This window comes from Ursus maritimus, unplaced genomic scaffold (assembly GCF_017311325.1).
Source record: "Ursus maritimus isolate PB19 unplaced genomic scaffold, ASM1731132v1 scaffold_4, whole genome shotgun sequence".
Classification (NCBI taxonomy): domain Eukaryota; kingdom Metazoa; phylum Chordata; class Mammalia; order Carnivora; family Ursidae; genus Ursus; species Ursus maritimus.
Genome location: NW_024426552.1, coordinates 75363601 through 75386392, shown reverse-complemented (window position 1 = coordinate 75386392; position 22792 = coordinate 75363601). Strand labels below are relative to the sequence as shown.

At 41.1% G+C, this 22792-nt stretch overlaps 1 protein-coding gene across 16 annotated transcripts in view; it reads left to right on the top strand.

Moving 5' to 3' along the window:
- The window catches only part of LOC103676028 (LIM domain containing preferred translocation partner in lipoma), a 644793-nt gene that overhangs the window by 613936 nt on the left and 8065 nt on the right, over positions 1-22792 (top strand). For all 16 annotated transcript variants that reach the window (XM_040621467.1, XM_040621465.1, XM_040621452.1 and 13 more), the window contains one exon: positions 18498-18676. In XM_040621467.1, coding sequence (XP_040477401.1) covers positions 18498-18676 — 179 coding nt within the window. The remainder of the gene's footprint in view (positions 1-18497; positions 18677-22792) is intronic.

Below are 22792 nucleotides of genomic sequence, written 5' to 3'. Positions count from 1 at the left end.
TTATTAATCCTGAGGCCTCGTAGATAGAAGTTAGGCAGACCCACATTTAATTCCTGTGTGCCAATTTGTGACTTTGGGTGCCTGTGAAGAAAAACTCTAAACCTCAGTTTTTTCTTCTCTCAAATAGTGATATTATCATCACCCTGACATCGTTTTAAGAATTAAATGGGACAGTGTCCATGAAAGGGCTTTGCCCGATGCCTAGTACAGAACAGGTGTCTGGTGTTGCAGGTGTCAGTCCTGTCTCCTTTCTCCTTCCTCCCTTGGGGTTCCTCCAACCCGAAGACGACCTCACCTACCAGAAAATAACTGCAGGGAATCTAAATGCTTGACTCTTCTCCAGATACCCATAATCAATTTGTTCAGATGCATTGTTTTTTCTTGCTTGCTTTATAAAAACTCGAATTCCAGCAGATCCTGAAAGATCGGGTAGCTCTGGCACAATCATCGCACTTTTTAGAAGTTACGGATGCCTGAGCCCCAGCCCCAGAGATAATGATTAAATAGGTCTGGAGGTGACCCTGGAATCTTCCGTTTGTAGAGCTGAGCAGTGAGTCTGATGTGCCGGTGTGGTGCAGGCAGGTGGATCTGGGGACAGACTGCGGTTGGGAAATGGGAGGCTGGGAGGCCAGTTAGGAGGCTCTTGTCATCCCCTAAGTGGGAGAGGATGGAACAATATGGCAGAGATAGCAAATAATGGATGGGATTAAAATATTTACTGGGCAAAATAATAGGACTTGGTGCCTGGTGATGTGGGAAGGTGACGCTTACTCTGACGTCCAACATCTTTCAACAGTAGCAAACCTGTAGCTCTTGAAGTTTATCTGACCTGAATTTACTGGCTTGAAGTAAAGGATAGGAGGAATTGTAATATGTAAAATATGATATTATGAAAACCCTCAATTATCTGGAACCATGAGCCAAATCTGATAAGATAGAGTAGAAGCGGGACAAAAGTCAAACCTTATTCTTAGCTTAAAATAGTGACTATACAAGTATACACGAGGGTCACTTAATTTAACAGATCTTCATGTGCAAACCTAAAGACTTGGAGAGGAAACCATATGACCCCAAGATCCATAATAACGTATAGGGCCACAGAAAAGTAAATGCAATCTCCCGCTGCACCTGTATAGAGACGAGCGTGCAGAACAGGGGCTGCAGTAGTTCCTGGTGGGGTGTGTTCGTTTCCAGGCCCCACACGTCAGAGGGAACCTGACATACTAGAACTCGTGCAGAGAATGGTCGTCAGGAGGACAAGATGACGGAAAGCGTGTCCCATAAAAAACTGCTGAAGGAATCCAAGTATTTATCCCAATAAAAATTACACATGTCCTCCCAGACCCCGCCTGTCTGTAGGGGACTGTGAGCGTCACACTGGGAAAAGAGCGTGTGGGATGGGATATGTGTTGGTGTCGTGGTCTTTGGAAAGCACACTTTGTGATAGCCTTTCCCATGGCATAGAGAACACTAGCGGGGTCTCTGCTATAATGAAGGTATGAACAGTGCTGTGAAGGAATAAGCGTGGAAGGAAATGATTAATAAAGAAGGCAACATTCACATGCCCATGGCCCTACCCGTTGAGCCATCTAACTTGTAAAGAAAAATGTTCAAGGCAGAGGCACCCGTGGGTACATAGGCATGCAAGAACAAGGAGCATGAAGTGTTCAAAAGCTTGGGTTGACGGGAATGAAGAGTGCCTTGTGGGAATGGTGGGATAGGTGCCTGGAAAAGGAGAGGTGAGACAATATCCTGAAGGGCCTTGAGTGTCAAGTCAAAGAGCCTGGCACTGGGGAGTGGTCACTGGCTTTAGAGCCCCACGTGTAGAATGCTCCTCTCGTGTAATCTCTTCCATCTACATTATTTCCTGCCTTTGATAGTAAACATATCATCTCTGTTAAAGTTTGCTTCCTAGCTTAAACTGAACACAGACTCTAAACCATCAAATCACTTTAGATTTTTTTTTTTTTTACCCACCACAAACAACCCTAGGATGGCATGCATTTGAACAAACCAAAAGTGATTTCGCTCTTCTAATTTTCAGAGCTTTTGGCTGGATGCAGAGTGAGAAATTCATACCTTTTTCAAGTAGCGTGGGTTCTTTTTTCCCCAATTCCTCCCCTCCATCTGGTTCTCTGGAGGTCTTGGAATCCAGGAAAGTGTTAGTTCACTGTGCTGAAATCCAAAAAAGACTGCTAAACTGTGAAAGAAAATTTGCATTCCAGAGACACTGGAAGAGTTAGTCCCCCGCCCTTTTGCAGCAGCAAAGAGAAAACATCTGTATTTTCTGTCCCCTTTGTCTTTCAGCAGTTACAGAATGGAAAACCCTGCACTCTTGTCTGTTCCTCTCATACCTCCTTAATGTAAACCACTTTGGGCTCCTTGGGGATGGAGAGAGGAACCAAAACATGGAATTATTTTATTTCTGGTGTCAGAAAATATTACAGCCAAGATACAGTTTAAGGGAAGTAAATCACTTCACCGACTTCCCTTTGTGCTCTTCAGGCGGCTACGTTCTCGTGAATGGGTTCCAGAGCTGGGTGTTTGAAGTTCACGTCAACAGCACTCTGCTCAGAAGGAAACTACACAGTCGCGGCCATGATGTTGGCATGTCATTAATGGCCTTTCTGAGCTAAGGGGCTGTCTTTTGTCTTCCATCGGCAGAAGTGTAATTAGAAGGGCTTGTTTTCAACAGAAGCCAAATCATTGCCAAATTTGTTCAACTGATCTCTAGAGAATCGAAGTTCGCTCATGGCCCTCTGGCTGTTCTCTTTGCCACTCCCAAGAGTTAGAGGCTTGAAGTTTTCCCTTTCTTTTGAAAGAGGATCAAGGTTGGTTCAAACAAGCTTTTCTGTCATCCCCAGGAGTACAGGGTAGACCTTCCGTGACCCTAGTTGTTTGGCTCAGACCACTTGTGGCTTGTTATAATTTAGGAAGTAATTGCAATTCATAAAGCCAGGTAGAAAATAAACATCTTGGCAGAGCCGAGTTTCAGGCAACTCTGAAGGGAGCCGACACGTGAGCAGAATGGTATTGGGAACATTTCTAGTCTCTGCTTGCAGATCCTGACTCTAATGGATGATTCACAATGGATTTAATTCTGATCTGAAATGTGCAGGCAGGCAGCCATTACTATGTATACATGCAGCTGAAAACATCCTTACTTAAACCCCCAGTTTTAGGTTTTGCCCCTGGACGGGTCAGTTACCCACGGTCGACAAATGCTGTATGTAAAAGAGCACCGTCCAACCAACGTTGTGTGATTAACGTCCGATTGCATGTTTTTTTAGTGAAATTTGTAGCACTAATTTTTTTGAGAAAGATACTTTTGCTGAGATGGAATCAAAGAACCAAGAGTTGGAAGAGACCTTAGATGTTAGATTAATGTCATTTACTTTTCTCATTCAACAAACTCTTATTAAGTGCTTGGTATGTGTTAAACACTGCTCGAGACTGTGAATGTTGTAGTATTTAAACAGACTGGTGGGGAAATAAACAATAAGCATGTCAGCAACTAGATGCATGAGGTGGTATCAGGCAGTGATAAGGATATAAAGAAAGTAACAAGGCAATGAGGTAGAGTCTGGCTAGGGAGAAGGGGCTGCAGATAGGGTGGTGACGGAAGGCCATCTGAGGACAGTTATGGAATTTCGGGTATGTCTATGGGAGTTGGCGCTATTGGATGACTCTTTGGAGTATTCATTCCCAATCATTCATTCGTTTCCTTAATCAAACGCTTATTGAGCTGCTTCTGGGTGCCAGCCATTTTTCAGTGAACTGGGGTTGAAGCAGTGAACAAGACGAAGAGCACTGCCCTTTTGAAACTTCTCTTCGGTCCTCAAACCAATCACGGAGCTTTAAGAGACCAAGAGGTCTCTTTAATAAAGTCTCTTATTTTATAGGTATAGGAATTTAGGCCAACAGAAGCAAATGTTTTCCACAGGCCTCACTGCCAGTGGCTGGCCTTCCAATTCTAGACACAACCCTTGCCTTAGGGTCATTTCTGTGTCACCATACCATGCAAGGTTTCCATAAACATCTACTTCAGCAGTCCTAGTTTCAAATAGTGCTGGGGTTAGCACTGTGATCCAGAGATAAATCTCTTTCCCCATGGAGGCCTCCCGTCCACTGTGAATTGAGGGTAGTCAAGATGGCGCCTCACAGGCATCGGGGACTTAGTTGAAGAGCCTGTGACAAACTATGCCATCCATGAGACTTATGCGTGCATATTCTACGTGCATAATATGTACCTGTTCCAGCACTTATTAGGTGTTCCATGTATGTAAATGAAAGAAAAATAGAACGACACAAAATGTCTGTTGAAAACAAAATAAAAAGGAAAGAAAGAAAAAGCACACTATATTTTCCAAGACAAAATATGCATGGAATTATGGATGTCTATATGTACACCTCATATTGTCTTCTCTCCATAATAAGAGCAATGGAAAGTAGGCTGAGTAGATTAGTCAGAGATTGAAAAGCTAATAATTTGAGTCAGTCATCACACGGGACAGTAATTTTGCCCAGAGAACTTTATAACAATATCTTTACATCTCTTTACATTCTTTTTAAATTTTTTTAAATTTTAATTCAAGTATACTTAACATAGAGTGTTATATTAGTTTCAGGTACAGTATAGTGATTCAACAATTCTGCACATTACTCAGTGCTCCTCATAGTAAGTGTACTCTTCAATCCCTATCACCTATGTCACCCATCCCCCCACCCACCTCCCTATTGCTAACCATCAATTTGTTCTCTATAGTTAATCTTTACATTCTTAAGAGTGCATTTTACATTTTTTCTCTCATTTTATCTCAGTTCCACAAGGTAGACAGGAAAATAATTAGTATCCCATTCTATAGATGAAAACATTGAACACTCAGATGATGGGATTTTTTTCAAGAAGCTGTAAAATTCCGGTCACTCCAGAAAGTGACTACCTCAGTGAAACCTGTCTGAGCTCTGTGAATAACCTCTATTTACAAGTTGCAAGTAGCAGGAATTATGAAAAGTGAACCTAAGACATCATGCATGGCTGAGGATAAGATTAGCTCTCCAAGTCATTGGCCAGACGGGCCCCATACTTATCAGTGTGCGATGACCTTGTTTTGACAGTGGCAAAAACTCAAGTTATGTCATATACTCAACTAACGATTTTTCATTTGTAATATAAGTAATTATGTCAACAACTATCCAATATTAGTTCTCATATTTTTATTGCTAACAAGGGCCAGAACACCAAAAAGAAGTTTTGGTACTCCAAAACGATCCAGCATGGCATCTGGGGAAGAGAACTATGTAGAAACTGGGGCAATTGGGCCCTGAACTCAGCTCTTTCCCNNAGTTTACAACATTAGGTAATTGATTTCTTTGAATGCAGTGTCCTATTATTTAAGGGGAGAGAGTGGAACGAGATGATTTTCAGAATGTTTTTCAAGCTCAAACAAACTATGTACTTGCGAAAGGCTATGGCACAGCAGTTTGCTAGACTCATAACTGCATTCAGTGTAATTGGCATTACGGGAACTAGATAGAGAAACCTAGGAGAAACTTAATTGGGGGACAGTGTGAAGTAGAAGAATGAGCAACTTTGTCTTTGAACTCAGAAGGCATTGGTTCAAAAAACACATTTATAGTCATGCGGCATATAACCAGGACAAGAATTCTACCATTCTACCTGCTAGAATACATACTTCGTAAACTTTAAAAACTCAACCAAGGCAAGCTGTCAGTTTTTGTTTGGGGAGTATAAAATAATGTAAATTACTTTTAAGAAGGACTGAGAAATTTATGGGCTTGAGGTACAGTAATGTTTACATAGAAGTAAGAACAGCTTTTCTACAAAATTCTTAGGAAGCAGGGGGACAAATCTCTCAGGAATCCAGAAGTTTGTTTGCTGTTATATTATCCAGTTGTCCCAGAGTATCATACACAGGATTCCTTAAATAATCCATTAAAAAAAAAAGAGTAGAGCTATGAAATTCTTCTATGAAGTATAGAAGAATTGATGGTGAAAGGACAAATTAGAAAAAAAATTGAAATGCAGTGCTTAGATATGGTAATTCAGCTAAGTGATCAAGGAATGCCAAGTTAATTAAATGTATGTCCTAGACCCTTAGAGTCTGTAAGGAGACTGAACACAAAACTAGTCAGTGTACAACAAGCACTGGGCACTTCCTTTCATACATGGATCTCACTTCGTGCTCCCAGTACTGCACTGTAGACATTTTCAATCTTATTTAGTAGATGGGGAAACTGAAGACCAACAAGGTCACGACCACTGCCTGGACTTCCCAGCCCAGGTCTCTTGAATCTGCCGCCACTTCTCTCACTGTGTATGACAGACTCTCTGCTCTGGTTCCTGAGTTGACAAGTCCCAACAGACTGTACCTTGAAGGTGTTGTAAAGGCAAATCTGTGATCTGACTTGGCTGGGAAGGAAAGGAATTCTGTTCTTTTTTCCCCTCACAATAGTCTCCATGGAGTGCCGTGTGATCTTTTAATTTTGCTCCTGGCATGAAGGTCTGGCACACTCATCAGGGCTCAGCCCCTCCGCCTTCAGCCTACGCCTCCAGGGTTATGAGACATTCAAGAGAAGTGTTGAGGGAAAGCTCCCGTACTACAAGGGCTGCACATTTTAAGGCAAAATACCACCTCTCTGGGCCTTAAGGTATAGATAAACTAAATGTCCTTTAATGGGATTTTTTTTTTTTAATTTCCTAAAGCTCAGATCGTAATCCCAAACTGAGTGCTTCAGAATAAGCAACAGGGCTTTATTTACTTTGTGGAGAATGTGACTTGTGGCTCATGGCAAAATTGAATAAAGTAACTTAATTGTTCTGATCTTTTTGTCCTTTCTGTCAGCCTTTTTTCTTGTGGTTTGAGGACATACTTCTTAATTTTAAATCCAGTTTATGTAGTCCAGATATACACAGAAAATTTTGTAAGAATTTTTTTCTAAATTCAACATGAATAGTCCTGCATGTCCTTTGTTTATGTTAGTTTGACACACAGATCTTGGTCTCTGCCAACGTTGAGTTCCCCTTCACCAGTGCTGCTCAATACACTGATTTTGTTACAACTCTTCCTATGAAATGAATTTCATTTCAATGTAGGCAGATCTGGGACTTAGATAATGAAAACTCTCCTTATACCACAACATTAATTGCAAAGAGTGTTATAATGGCCTTTTTTTTTTTTTCAAGAGCCAACTCAAATCCCACCCAGAGAGGTTCCCAGCATCACACACCACCACCATGCTGCCTGTTCCCTCACCATTCAGAAGTAATTACTCTCTCCTCTGTGTTTCCATCACACATTACTCATTCCTCCATAATAGCAATGTGTTCTGCCCTTTGCCTCTAGTCAGTTATTTATAGAAGTGTCTGCTCCTCCCACTACATTGGGAACCTCTGAGGGCAGGGATGGTATCTTTGTTCTCTCTGCCTCTGTACCTGCCAGGATGTTGAACATTTTGTTCCCCTCTTTAGGCTCTTCTTCAGTGCTAAATTAAGTGGGAAGGCTGGCTGCTCTGCTCATCAGAAAATCATGCAAAAATTTTCTTTAAAGGGGATTGATATGAAAGCTGAGGTAATACAGGCATTGGGTGCAAAGAGTTGTGCTCAAAAAAATTAGCGGAAGTGAACAAAAAATAAGAATGTTGATTTCTTTTACTAAATTTCCAGTTCCATGTTTCGTAGTTGTCATTTTTGTTTGTGGGTAATGACATCAGAAGAAAACACATTCTAAGGGTTGGATGCCATATAATAAATTGACTCGAGAGTTTTCCTATTCTTAAAAATTAGAACTCCCATCTATAGAATAGGAATTTTGATTCTGCTTCAAAAATCACAGTCATAGGCATTGAATGACACTGGCCTTAGCCTTATTATTTTCAATCTGTTTTGAAGCACATATTTGATGCAGATTCAAAAGAGATAGAGATACAGAGGTAGATTCAAGTATAGATGTAGGTGGGGGCACCTGGGTGGGTCACTCCGTTAAGGGTCCAACTCTTGATCTCGGCCCGGGTTGTGATCTCAGGGTTGTGAGATCGAACCCCACATCAGGTTCCACGCTGCACACGGAGTCTCCTTGAGATTCTCTCTCCCTTTCCCTCTGCACCCCCCGCTAAATCAATAAATCAATAAATAAATCTTAAAAAAAAAAAAGATGTACGTATAAGTGAAGGACACTTGTAAAGTCAAAAACCTTTTAATAAGAAATGTGTGCCTCCCTGGGAGGCAGAACTGTAGGGAGGCGTTGTACCATAGTATGTTGGGAGAACTACCAAGGTAAATGATGTCTTCATCTACTGGAAGACCCAAAAGTACTGCCGTCATTTGGGAAGACTTCTTGATTATCAACATCAAGAAAAAAAATTAAAGTACAAAATTAAGGTAGGGAATATAATTCTTTGAGTTTCGGTAATGTCACTCTGGCATTTCCGTGGAGGTGCGCTGAGTCACTCTTCCGTTGGGAACGCCAACACTTCAGCTGTGCTTCACAACCTTCTTTACATCGTGACCCATGTGGGAAAGTGTGGCATTCATTCAGCATACCGGAATCAGTGAATGGGGCTTCTCCTGACCCAAGGTGACCACTCAGAAACTATGGAAACCTCTGGCCCCCTCTGCCCCTCTTGAATGTGGTACCCTGGAAGCCTGTGAGACACGCTGTGTCTTAGCCTGCCTATTGAGAAGCTGTAGACTAGAGAATTGTTTTGCATGGTTAAATAGAATCATTTTATTTTATGTAAAGTACATATACAGAGTTTATTAATTCATCATCTAACCAGTATTTGGGCAACAGCAATTTTATGCAAGGATACTGTTGTAGATAGTGGGGATGCAACAATGAGTTTTCTCTCTTACCCTGTGGGAACCAATGAAATTGACAGTAGACAAACTGTGTTAAGATCTCGACATAGTACCTGTCTTTATTTATATGCTTGTAACTTCTAAGTAGCATGTCTGAATGCCTTATATTTGTGATACGGAGTGTGTCTTCTGAAATATGATGTGGGTGTAGTGTGTTGGGCCAGGGGATTAGCCTCTGGAGGGAGAATTAGGAGACCAATATTCTAACTCCAAATCTGCTACTAGGTGTTTCCCCTCTCTGCGCCTTAGTGTCTGGAATCTGGTAGTTGGACTAGAATCGTGGTTTTTAAACTGTACAATATGGAACCCCCCACAGGCACCATCCTTTCGTGCTCTTCATCCAGAAGGGATTTGGGACTGTTTTGGATGTGCTTCTCTGGTAACTGTTGCCGTGAGCAAAGGATTATGGGAGAGGCAGGCAAGAGAGGGGAGTTGAAACCCCTGGACAAGAGTCAGCCCTAAAGATCTTAAAGGCCTAGTATCTGTGAACTCTTCTTTTTCCTTGTTATTCTTATCCCAACAAGACCAAAAGTGTATCTAGAAATGAGATGTCACCCTCGTTTTTTCCAAGAGTCTTTTCTGTTTCAAAATTGCTTTTGTACCTAAAAAAACAATAAACATTGAATATAAGATCACATTTTAATTTTATGAAATGAAAATTTTAACATTTCTAAATGGCAACACTTTATAGTCTTCTGAATCTTCAAATACTTATGTGCCTTCTTTTAAAATTCTCACCATTGAACATGCATACACACCTATGCAATATGTAAATTTTAGAACTATTTTCCCTATCATCTAACTTGTAGTTAATGCTTATGTTACCTATATGCTTCATTTATATTCAGATGATTCTTCTAGCTCTTCTGCCTGTGAATTAGACAAGTTATTTATACAGTACCCAAGGATAGAAAAGATACAACCAGATTGTATCTCTAATTTAAAAACAGTTACATTTGGGAGTTTCGTGTACAAGATTTGTTTGTGACTTTATTTTTATTTTCACTTAACTTTTTGCTTTTAATCACAATTGTATTGCCATCACTTTAGCCAAGTTTATAAGCTGGGCCTTTTGGTAGCTTTCTTGTTTTTTCTGCTACTCTCACATCTTCTCCCTTTTACCATACCTTCATTGGAGTAACTGCCTAAGACATTTTCTAAAGATTCTAAAAAAAAAATCCTCAAACAGTGCCTAGAATTTGTGAAAAAGACAAGAAATCTAGACTCTTCGTTTGGCTTCAGCTGTGAGGTGGTTCACAGCTGGTCAGCAGTTGCCGACTGTGCTTCAGGAAGTATGGTTATGGTGTGGATGTGGTGTTGCACTGCCCAGATCCTTCTTCAGGACCGAGGCTTTCCTTCCCTCCCCCCACCCCACTCCACTAAGCATTCATAGCGGGGTTCCTTCGCTGGTAATTACTCTCAGTTGAAGGGAACCTCTTCACCCAAGATCACTCCTCCTCCTTGAGAGCCTCCTGTATCCATTGACTAGATGCAGGGGTGTAAAGGCCCCACCCCCTAGCGTCAAGGAAGGACAACTGTGCAGAAGCATCCCAGCTCCAGAATTCTCCAGGGAACTTTCAGATGCCATTGCTTTGACTGCATCACAGTCCAGCTTCTCCCTCTGCCCAGGGGCTTTCTATACTCTCCCACAGGTGCTGATCTCAAAGACATTCTTTGATAACTTCCCATGTGCAAATTTCTGTCTCAGAATCTGTTTCCTAGGAAGCTCTACCTAAGACTATGGCTCCTTGCAGCGAGAGTGGGGTGCTCACAGTTTGGGAGCAGAGGTTGACGCAAATCATGAAATCGAGTAGGTTATATCAGTGTTATCAGAGAAGCATCATATAATCCTATGGGAGTAGAGGAAGTGACTTCTTTTGCTTGGGGTACAGCAGAGGGAGAATTAGAAGTGTTCTGCAGAAGAGGTGACATTTGAGCTTAACTTTGAGGAATGAATAGGTATTCTCTAGGCAAAGAAGGACGTGAGCTATTCTGGGCTTGTGAAAGAACATAGCTTATTAAAAAGGTGGCAAAGAACTCAGAGTGGCAACGGGAAGGTGGGGTCCATAGCAAAGAGCAGCTGAGGTGGATCCAGAGCCAGGTCTTGAAACACTCTACTAATCTGGATGGTTCTTATGCTGGAGTACGCTCTTCCTTCCTAAACTGCCACACAATCAGCCATGACACCGTACTCCACACGCAAGATCCATTAGAGTAGACGTACTCAGAGATGCCCTTCTTTCACACATTTGCTCAGAGATTTATTTCTTTTTCTATTTCCTTAAAAGCTATTTTATTTATTAGCTGTTTCATCTTAACTGACTTTAGAAAAGCCTTATGTTTATGCAAAGAGGGCATTTTTTGGTCTGGTTTCAAAATAACCTTGTGTAAGAAGACACACAGGTCTTCCTCTGCCGTGCTTGAAATTCTACCACTAGTAATTTCTGGAATTTCAAGTGGTTAAGACATGGTAAAGATGATACAGTCCAGGTTTCTAACACATGAACCCTCCTATCAAACTTCAGATGAGAGATTATCTAGTTGTTTCTAGTATACCTCTAGCAATGGAAACATTGCCGTTTCCCCGCTATTGTTAATTCTGATTCAATAAAATTGTAGAGTTAGAATTAATCACTGTTTCACAGTTGAGAAAACTGAGGTCTAGAGAGAAGAAAGGATTTACCCAAGTACCCATATTTGGGATGTTAACAAAGCCAGAGGAACAGTCCATATTCTTCATCTAGCAACTTTCCCTCCCTGTGGCAACACAATTAATTCATCAGATCCATATCTGAATTAGGGAGTTACAGGAACCTGGGGTATTAGTCCCTCCTTTGTTGCTAATGAATTCCATGACTCACGTCCAACTGTATTAGTGCTCTGAATCTGCTTTTCACCTGTGAAATCAGAGGCCTCGACTAGAGGAGCTCCTTATTCCCTCATCTCTAACATTGTATGAGTCCTTTACTATTATTTATTTATTTACTTACTTACTTACTTATTTATTTATTCGTAGAGTACATCTTTTCTTTTCTTTTTTTTAATTTAAATCCAATTTAGGGGCATCTGGTGGCGCAGTCGGTTAAGTGTCCAACCCTTGGTTTTGGCTCAGGTCATGATCCTATGGGTCCTGTGATCAAGCCCCACATCCCACATCCAGCTCCACACTCAGCATGGAGTTTGCTTGAGATTCTCTCTCTGGCCCTACTCCCACTTGTTCTCTCTCTCTCTTTCTCCTGTAAAAAATAAATAAATCTTTAAATTCAATTTAGTTAACATATAATGTATTATTTGTTTCAGGGGTAGAATGTAGTGATTCACCAGTTGCATAGAACACTCAGTGCTCATTCCATCACACACCCTCCTTAATGCCCATCACCCAGTTACCCCATCCCCTCACCCCCCTCCCCTCCAGCAGCCCTCAGTTTGTTTCCTAGAGTTAGAGTCTCTTATGGTTTGTCTCCCTTTCTGATTTCATCTTACTTTATTTTTCCTTCCCTTCCCCTATATTCATCTGTTTTGTTTCTTAAGTTCCACATATGAGTGACATCATGTGGTATTTGTCTTTCTCTGACTGACTTATTTCACTTAGCATAATACCTCCTAGTTCCAGCTACGTCATTGCAAATGGCAAGACTTCAGTCTTTTTCAGGGCTGAGTAATATTCCAGTGTGTGTGTGTGTGTGTGTGTGTGTGTGTATGTGTGTGTGTGTGTGTGTGTACTGCATCTTCTTTATCCATTCATCTGTCAGTGGACATCTGGGTTCTTTCCACAGTTTGGCTATTGTAGACATTGCTGCTATAAACATTGGGGTGCATGTGTCCTTTGAATTAATATGTTTGTAACCTTTGGATAATAATAATAATATTATTATTGTTATTAAGTATAGCTGATATACAATGGTATATTAGTTTCATGTGCACAACATAATGATTCCAACTTCCGGTTATAAAATGAATAAGTTATAGAGATGAAAAGTACAACAAGGGAATCGAGTCAGTAATAATGTAATAACTTTGATGGTGACAGATGGTAACTACACTTAACATGGTAAGCTTCAGAAGGCTCTTTACCCCTCCTCAAAGAGAAGATGTGTCTGCCACTCCTAGTGGACCAGCTAGAGATTGAAAGGAGAAGGACTCAGTGAAGGGAGATGGCTAGGGTAGTTTCATACGTCCTCCTCCACCATTTGCTGGAAGCCCAAGCTTCCAGGCAGCCATATTCTTAGAACCTTCATTTTCTGATTTGTGGGCATATTATAGTAGTCTCCCTTTAGGCATATTTTACACCGTTTTTCCTTTGTAGCATAAATGTTCAGATTACCTGTCCTTTAAACCATGCTTCCGCAGACTATAAAGTCTTTCCTTAGAAACTGACTCAAGCTTCTATGCTGCTGCTGGGTTTAAGTAAATGGATGAAGTCTTGCAGCCAAGCCTCAATGCAAACAAAAACATTCTCTGGTCAAGCATGTCTGGTTTGTTCAACTCCATTACAGGGCTGCCTTTAAAAAAAAGAAAAAAAAGTTAAAACCCACAAAGAGCAAAACACAAGCCCTGGGAAGACAGTTTGCAGCCACATCAGCTCGGATCACCAGGATAGAAAAAAAGCAGGGCCCTCATTGTCCAGAGCATCATTTTTCCCCAGACTTTCATCTTATGTTCTTCTGCTATTTTAATTTCACCACTTCAAAATGGGGGGAAAATAGGTTAATAGTTTCCATGAGTTTAGACTGTGACCAGAGGCATACTAAGCAATTTCAGAACCTCCAGCAACCACAGCTTTGAGGAGAGGATGGTGATGAGTTTACCAATTCATTTTGGGATGGATTCCAGAGCCAGGACAGTCAGACCCGTCCAGCAATGCCCGGGTAGGATGTAAACAATATTCCTTCATTCATTCTTTTTGCACACATTCATCCTGGGTTTAGTTTTATTCCAGGTAGTATACTGGGTGTAGTATGAGACCTCAGGATACGTTTTTAAGACATGGTCTCCGAGGTCTGCATTACCCTGCTACCAAAACCAGATTAAGAGAGCACAAAAAAAAAAAAAAAAAAAAAAAGGAAACTACAGACCAACATCGCTGATGCGCACAGATGCAAAAATCCTCAACAAAACATTAGCAAACCGAATCCAACAATACAGGAAAAAAGTCATTAACCATGATCACGTGGAATTTATTCCTGTGTTTCAAGGGTGGTTCGGTATTCACAAATCAACCAGTGTGATACATCACATTAACAAGAGAAAGGTTAAAAAAATCATATGGTCATTTTGATAGATGCAGAAAAAGGGATTTGATAAGGTACAGCATTCATGATGAAACCCTCAACAAAGTAGGCTTAGAGGGAACACACCTCAGCATAATAAAGGCCGTACATGAAAAACCCACAGCTAGCATCATACTGACAGTTTTTCCCCTAAGATCAGGAACAAGACTACAATGTCCATTCTCGCCACTTTTCTTCAACATGGTACTAGAAGTCCGAGCCACAGCACTCAGACAAAAGAAAAGGCGTCCAAATTGATAAGGAAGAAGTAAAACTTTGACTACTTACGGATAACATGGTATTATATATAGAAAACCCTAAAGACTCCACCAAAAAACTACTAGAACTAAAAAATAAATTCCATAAGGTCACAGAATACAAAATCAATACGCAGGAATCCATTGCATTCTTTTTTTTTATTATGTTATGTTAGTCACCATACTGTACATCATTAGTTTTTGATATAGTGTTCCATGATTTCATTGTTTGCATATAACACCCAGCACTCCATGCAATACATGCCCTCCTTAATACCCATCACCAGGCTAACCCATCCCCCAGCCCCCCCCAAAACCCTCAGTTTGTTTCCCAGAGTCCATAGTCTCTCATGGTTCATCTCCCCCTCTGATTTCCCCCCTTCACTCTTCCCTTCCTTCTCCTAATGTCCTCCATTGCATTTCTATATACTAATAATGAAGCAACAGAAAGAGAAATTAAGAAAGCAATCCCATTTAAAATTGCACCAAAAATAATAAAATACCTAGTAATAAACTTAACCAAGGAGATAAAAAACCTGTACTCTGAAAACTGTACATCCATCATTGATGAAAGAAACGTAAGATAACACAAATGGAAAGATATCCCATGCTCATGGATTGAAAGAACAAATATTGTTAAAATGGTCATACTATGCAAAGCAATCTACAGATTTAATGCAATCCCTATCAAAATACTAATAGCATTTTTCACAGAACTAAAACAAACAATCCTAAAATTTCTATGGAACCACAAGACCCCAAACAGCCACAACAATCTTGAAAAAGAAAAAACAAAGTTGAAGGTAGCACAGTTCCAGATTTCAAGTTACACTACAAAGCTATAGTAATCAAAACAGTATGGTACTGGCACAAAAATAGACACACTGATCAATGAAACAGGATAGAAAGTCCCGAAACAAAGCCACAATTACGTGGTCAACTAATCTTCAATAAAAAGGCAAGAATACGCAATGGGAAAAAGTCTCTTCAAACAAATGGTATTGGGAAAACTGCTACATGCAAAAGAATGAAACTAGACCACTTTCTTAACACTATACACAAAAATAAACTCAAAATGGATTAAAGACCTAAATGTGATATTCAAAACCATAAAAATCCTAGAAGAGAGCACAGGCAGTAATTTCTCTGACATCAGCAATAGCAACATTTTTCTAGATATGTCTCCTGAGGCAAGGAAAATAAAAGCAAAAATAAACTATTGGGACTATATCAAAATAAAAAGCCTCTGCACAGTGAAGGAAACAATCAACAAAACTAAAAGACAGCCTGCTAAACATGAGAAGGTATTTGCAAATGACATATCCAATAAAGGGTTAGAAGGTTAGTTTCCAAAATATATAAAGAATGTATACAACTCAATACACACACACACACACACAATAATCCAATTAATAAATGGACAGAAGGCATGAACAGACATCGCTCCGAAGAAGTCACCCAGATGGCCAACAGAAAAGATGCTCAGCATCACTTACCATCAGGGAAATGCAAATCTAAACTGTCAGAATGGCTAAAGATCAGAAACACAAGAAACAACAAGCATTGGCAAAGATGTGAAGAAAAAGGAACCCTTGTGCATTATTGGTGGGAATGCAAACTGGTGCAGCCACTATGCAAAATAGTAGGGAGGTTCCTCAAAAAGTTAAAAATAGAACAATCCTAAGATCCAGTATTGCACTATTGAGTTTTTACCCAAAAAATACAAAAACACCAGTTTGAAAGGATACATACTTCCATATGTTTATTGCAGCATCATTTACAATGGCCAAACTATGGAAGCAGCCCAAGTGTCCATCAATAGATGAATGGATAAAGAAGATAGGGTGTATATATACATAATGGAATATTACTCTGCCACAAAAAAGAATGAAATCTTGCCATTTGTAACAACATGGATGAAGCTAGAGTATATAATGCTAAGCAAAATAAGACAAAGAATGACAAATACCAAATGATGTCACTCATATGTGGAATTTAAGAAACAAAACAAATGAATAAAGGGAAAAAAAGAGAGAGCAAGAAACCAAGAAACAGACTCTTAACTATAGAGAACAGGCTGATGGTTGTCAGAGGAGAGGTGGGTGGGGAGATGGGTGAGATAGGTGAAGGGAATTAAGAGTACACTTGTTATGATGAGCACTGTGTGATATATAGAATCATTGTGGTATATAGAATCATTAGAATATATAGGATTATTGAATCACTGTATTGTACACCTGAAACTAATATAACACTGTATGTTAACTGCACTGGAATTAAAATTAAAAACTTTAAAAAGAAAGACATGGCCCCTTCCCTTAAAGAAATTAGTTTGCACAAATGTGCAAATAATTTTATAAAGATTTTATTTATTTATTTGTCAGAGAGAGAGAGAGAGCAAGCACAAGCAGGGGGAGTGGCAGGCAGAGGGAGAAGCAAGGAGCCCAATGTGAAACTCGATCCCAGGATCCTGGGATCATGACCTGAGCTAAGCAGACACTTAACTGACTGAGCTACCCAGGCATTCCACAAATAATTTTAATACAGAGGACACTGTAAGTGTTATTAAGTGCTTGGGAAGGGTAGAGAAAGAAGGAGTTGATTCCAACTGAAAGCATCATCGAGGAAGGCTTCACTGGGTTGCCTTCTGACCTGTACCTTGAAAGGTCAAAATGACGAGCTGTGGTTCATACTAGGCATTAGCCAGTGCAGAGAAGTATGGAAGTTTCTTATAGGTTTGGGTAAGAGTGAGCAGTCTGAGACATTAGGGAAATCTGACCCTAGAAACGAAGGTTGAATGTCAGGTGAGGAATTAGGTCTTTTCACATTGTAGAGCTATAGAAGTTTTTGCTAGCAGCAAAGTTACTTCGTCACATGTGTGTTTTGGAAAGGGAACCAGAAGTCACTTTGGGGATAGGGAAGTGTTACAGGAGAGAGATGCAAACAAGGAAGCCAATCAGAGATTATTGCTATGGTTGAGACATCCGCACACTAGTTACGCACCTATGGGTATTTCTTACGTCATGGCCATTTAAAGGTTCTCGTGGTAAGAGGACAATTCCAGTTCCACATCTTTCTAATCAGATCCCCATCCCAGATCTATTCTAGATTGTCAACTCTGCATCAGTCCAGACATCTCACTTGGAATATAGCATATTACATGTGAAACATACTTGTTTGGTACGACAGCATGGGGTTCTAGGGAAGGATGGAAAGTTAATAGCTAATTTTATCAGTCTTTCTGAGTCCTGACTCAATATATGGTATCTTTTTTCAGGAGGGTTTTTGTTTTTCATTTTTAAAGTTCAGGATATTTTTAAAGCCAGAAAAATTAACTTTCTTAATTCACTTCTCCAAACTGGAACCCCACTAGGTTCAACATTTCTATCAAGAGCTCACAACACTGAACTTGGAGGTGGTGTTCGAATCAAGGCTTAAAATAATCAAAAGCCTCACTGATTATGCTGGGCTCTGATTGGGCTCTACACCCGGCATGCTCTGCGTGTCTCCGTCGTCAGGCAGACCACTCTAAAATCTTAAGGTCCTTGGTGACCCTACCAGGTTTTTGATGACTAATCAAGTTTTAGAGTAGTGAAGTGTTCTTCCAGTAGAGAACCTGAGTTATGTAGTTCAGGGGTCAAAAAACTACAGCTGTGAGCTAAAGCCAGCCTGCTTTTGTAAATAAAGTTTTATTGGAACACAGTCATGTCCATTTACTTAGTACTGTTTACAACTGCCTTCACCCTATGAGAGCAGAACTGAATTGCTGCAACAAGACCAGAAATATTTTCTCTATGTGTCTTAACAGAAATGTTTGCCATCGACCCTGCAATAGTGGTAGAAGAGGGAGAGAAGTCAGAAGATATGTGTTCTAAATCTTAGATTTGCCACCACCTACCTAGGTGAATTTAGAAAAGACACTTGATCTATTTCACGTGTTTCCTTGATACGCACTCTACTGTCTTCCAAGTACTGTGACAGGCACATGAGCCAATGTGTCTGTATGGAGCTGGTCATGCCATAAGGGACTAAATACATGGAGCTCTGCAAGTCCCAGCCTAACACTGGCATGTTTCTTTCCCTCCCCAGAATACCCTGGAGCAGTGCAGCGTGTGCTCCAAGCCCATCATGGAGCGGATTCTGCGAGCCACCGGGAAGGCCTATCACCCTCACTGCTTCACCTGTGTGATGTGCCACCGCAGCCTTGATGGGATCCCATTCACCGTGGACGCTGGTGGCCTCATTCACTGCATTGAGGACTTCCACAAGTAAGCAGTCTGCTCTGTTCCCTCGAGCCTGCCAGTCCCCTTGGAGTCTGTTCTCACTGCCTCGTATCTGGGCCATGCATTCTTCTCTCTCAGAGCTGTAGAATCTCAGGATTTGGTGGGACCTTAAGAAGAGCTTGTTTATCCCCCTCCTCTAATGCAGGAATGGGTATCAGTTAATCCAGCTGGCCCTCCAGCCTGGCTTCTGCTTGAAGCCTGCCCTGGGGCTGATCCGTCACATCTTTGTGTGGCTCTGATACTGGGAAAGTTGACTCAGCTGCAGAAGATGTGTATTGGAAAGAGGAAGGGTCCTGGGGTAGCCTTCCCTGGCCTCTACGTGAACAAGACGTGTTACAGTGGACAAACTGCTCAATGTCTCTAAGCTTTTCAGTCTGGTCATTAGAACAGAGTCTGTCTTAAAGCTCCCTGGGTATGACAGCCCAGGGTTCTCTCTCGAGCTGACCTCTACATTTTTGCCAATCTGTAGAGAGGAGGTCACGGGGAGATGGACATGGCCACAGAACAATTCACTCCCTCTTCTTAGTACAAGCCTCTCACATTTTTGGGTCAGTTTCATGTCATTAACAACATACTCACATCCTCCCATAACCTGTTTCCCTACCCAGGCCTTCTCTTCCTCAGGACTCTTTCTAATAGCATTAATGAATGCAGTCTTGTGCAGTCTTTTGAGGAAGATTAGAAAGTAGAGTCTCAAGGTCAAGACCACTTACTCATGAGCCTGAAAAAAAATGTGTCCTTATTCAGCTTTCTCATTCATCGGGCCCCCTTTATTATAGCTGGGGTTTTCATGAAAGCTTGTACAGTTTTGTGTTTTGCTTCTTTTTATTTGGCCCCTTTGTTAGTTGGTGAATTGGTTGATGACATTTGTTGCGTATATTTCGGAACTTTACGAAAGCCATAGAGATGATCTGTAAGTGGTAGGCACGGAGGCTTTCTGGCTTGCTTGCTGGGCAGTCTGAGTCTTTGAGGACAGCCCGCAGCTCTCACAGAGATAAAGCTCATGTTGTTCCCCAGTTTGGGTCTCCATTTTACGGCCTCCAGATGTGCAGTCTTATGGGTTAATTTTCCCTGCTCTGTTGACTGTCAACGATCAGGAAGAACTTGCCACAGGCAGTTTGGGGACCTGAGACTGCTCTATTTTAAAAGTGAATTTCCTGACCACTTTCCAAGTAACAAAGAAAGTGAAAAGCTCACCAAAAGACATGAGGCTGAATGAATTAAAAAAAAAAAAAATCCAGAGGCAGGAATTTTCAACCTGAATTAGATAAGTAAGGGCTCACTTTGAAAGGGCAGTCACAGCATAAATTGTACCTCACGTTATTGATATTTTTAGCTTGTAATTACACATGGAAAAAAAAAAAAAAAAACCCTGTATCTATTTAAGGGAAGTGAAAAGATACCGATGGGGAGTGTGTTTCTGTCACAGTTTCTCTCCTTTCTTAGACGTACCCTAATCCAAGGAAGACTGGTAGATGTAATCAGAGCACACATGTTTCTGTTGCTTGGAAAAGACTGATCTATTACACCCCCCAATTAAAACAGGAAATCAATTGTGACAAATGGAAGTTTATATCTCTGCCATTTATCTTTCATTTCTAAGAGTGAGGAGCATAATTAGAGACTTGGGACTGGTGACATAAGCGTGTGGGTCTGAACACTCCAGACAAGCAGTCTTAGCAGCTAAAAGGGAAGAACCATCTCCAAGCCCCAGCTCCGCCTCCCACCCCACCACCACCACCAATTCAATGGCATGTTAAAACACAAATTATTTTTTTTAAATAATGTCTACATGATTGGCAGGTATGTAGAGAGTAAAGCTTTTTGATCTTTTCGCCATTTCCCAAAGGAAAATAAGAGCTACATTTTACAGAACTCTGTTTCTGAGCCTTGAAAGTACTAGAACACAAAGCAGCTAAAACCCCCACCCAGGGTGGGCATTGCCAGGATAACAAGAGGGCACATAGGGGGATACAGCCTCCTTTTGCAGACTGTTTTGGGGGGCCTCGTTCTTGGTCTCCCTCTATGAGCTTTTAGGAAGCACCTTTCAATTCAGTTCAACCACATCTACAAAGAGTCCTCTGTGTGCTCAGTGCTAAAGGAGAGAGGTACCAGGAGAGAAACTATAGGGGTAGAAAATGCACACAGAGAGAAAAGCCCCTGTCAGCAAGGAGCTTGCCAGGAGGAGGGGGAGAATAAGCACAGGGTGTGTGTGATATCAGGCAGAAGGGGCCAGACACGATGAGACAGGCAGAGGCAAAGGCTTGAGCTGTCAGAGTCAGAGGAGATTACTTGGCCCTGAGATCTGGGGAGGCTTTCTGGAAGCAGAATTTGAAGAGTATTTTAAGTGAGAAATGGAGATTCCTGACAGCAGGAACAACTCAGGAAATAAAGAAGGGCACGAAGTGAGGAAGGGCTTCTCTACATTCATGGAAGATTTGCTTGGCTGTAACTAGAGCAGCCTGGGAGTGGAAGTTACTGTGAGATACAGAAGGCCCATGAGAAGCGATTCATCGCGCCTGCTTAGCATCCTGTCTTCTAAACCAGTGCTTCCCAAATGTTAATGTGCTTACAAGTCACCTAGGGATCTTGTTAAACTGCAAATTCGAATTCAGTAGGTCCGGGGTGGGACCTACAATTATGCATTTCTGACAAGCTCCCCGGTGGTCTTGGACTGCATTTTGAGTAATAAGCTTCCCAAATACTATTTTTAAGGCCTTGTAAATGGGCCATCCCCTGCATAACCACCTTCGGTCAAGTTTGGCCCAAGTCCTCCATCCTATTAGGTACCAGCTCTTTTCTCATATGTTATTTCAGATGACTGCTCAAACTGGTTCCCTGGCAAACTGACTGTGTCCACCCTCGTCAACACACACACACATACACACTTTCACATTTCACCTAAATAGCCATCTTTCAAGCCCCAACTCATTTACCTCCTCCTCTGAGAACACTTCCCTAACCTCAGCCCCTCCCTACCCCCCTGTTTGAATTTATATCTCTTTCTCTATGTTCTATAGGGTTTTGTAAATCAGGTAGAGCTAGTACTTAACCATAGCCTGATAGTAATAAAGAATATACATACATGCAAACAGCTTTACCCTTACCGCCTTCGATCATTTTCGCAAAATGACAAGATCTGTATATCTCAACTAATAGAACAAATGCAGAAATATATAGAACTCCCTCACCAGTCTGACTGCTGGAGTCCTAGCTTATTTCTGTATTTCCGGTGCCAGGACAGTGAGCTCAGAAAAGCTGGCTTATTTAAGTGACCCTTTCATTGCATTGAGCCTTTATTTCACTATCTGTGCTTTCTTATCAGAGACATTACACTCGTCCACTTATTTGTGTAATCAGCACCCATTTGTTGATTGCCAGAAATGTGCCAGGACAAAGATGATGAAGACCGGCCCCCTCTGAGCCTTGGCTCCTGTGGCTGTGAAGCAGAGATGATAAAAACTATTTCTTCATAATGTTGCTATCAGCAAATAATGAGGTCAAGTGCACAGAGTGCTTAACAAGGCTTGGCACATCATAAGCCCACAATATATGGTAGCTGTTTGAACCATCAAATGTGTTTTTTCCTCAAATTTATTATTATTATTATTATTGTTGTCTGTTTAGTGAGCTGAGCCTTGAAACAGACCACCTGGGATTTAGAACAGTCTTCAAAATGCCGGCCAAGAAACACTGTGGGGACTATGGAAACCACTTCCTGTCTCTTCACTTTGTTTTTTCTCATCATGGAAATGAGGCCAATTGGTAGGAAGGAACCATTACTCAGCAAGAATACAATTCACGCCTTTCCAAAGAGGAAGGACCTTGAGATTAACCATAAAGGTCCAGATAACATCTTTTTATAGAGCAATATGGCAGACACCTCATTTCATGAGCTATAGCCTGAAATTCTGCTGTCTGTCCTGGTCACAGGAGTTGTTTCTGGAGATTCAGAGATTGAGCAAAACCTGCCAGCTGGAAGCTCACAGTTTAGTGATCCCCAAGGATGTGCACATAATTACTACTAAAACAGGCAAATTCAGTGAAAGAGATCCTATTCTAAAGAAGTAGGTAATTGTAGTTGTGGAAAGAGGGGCAGGC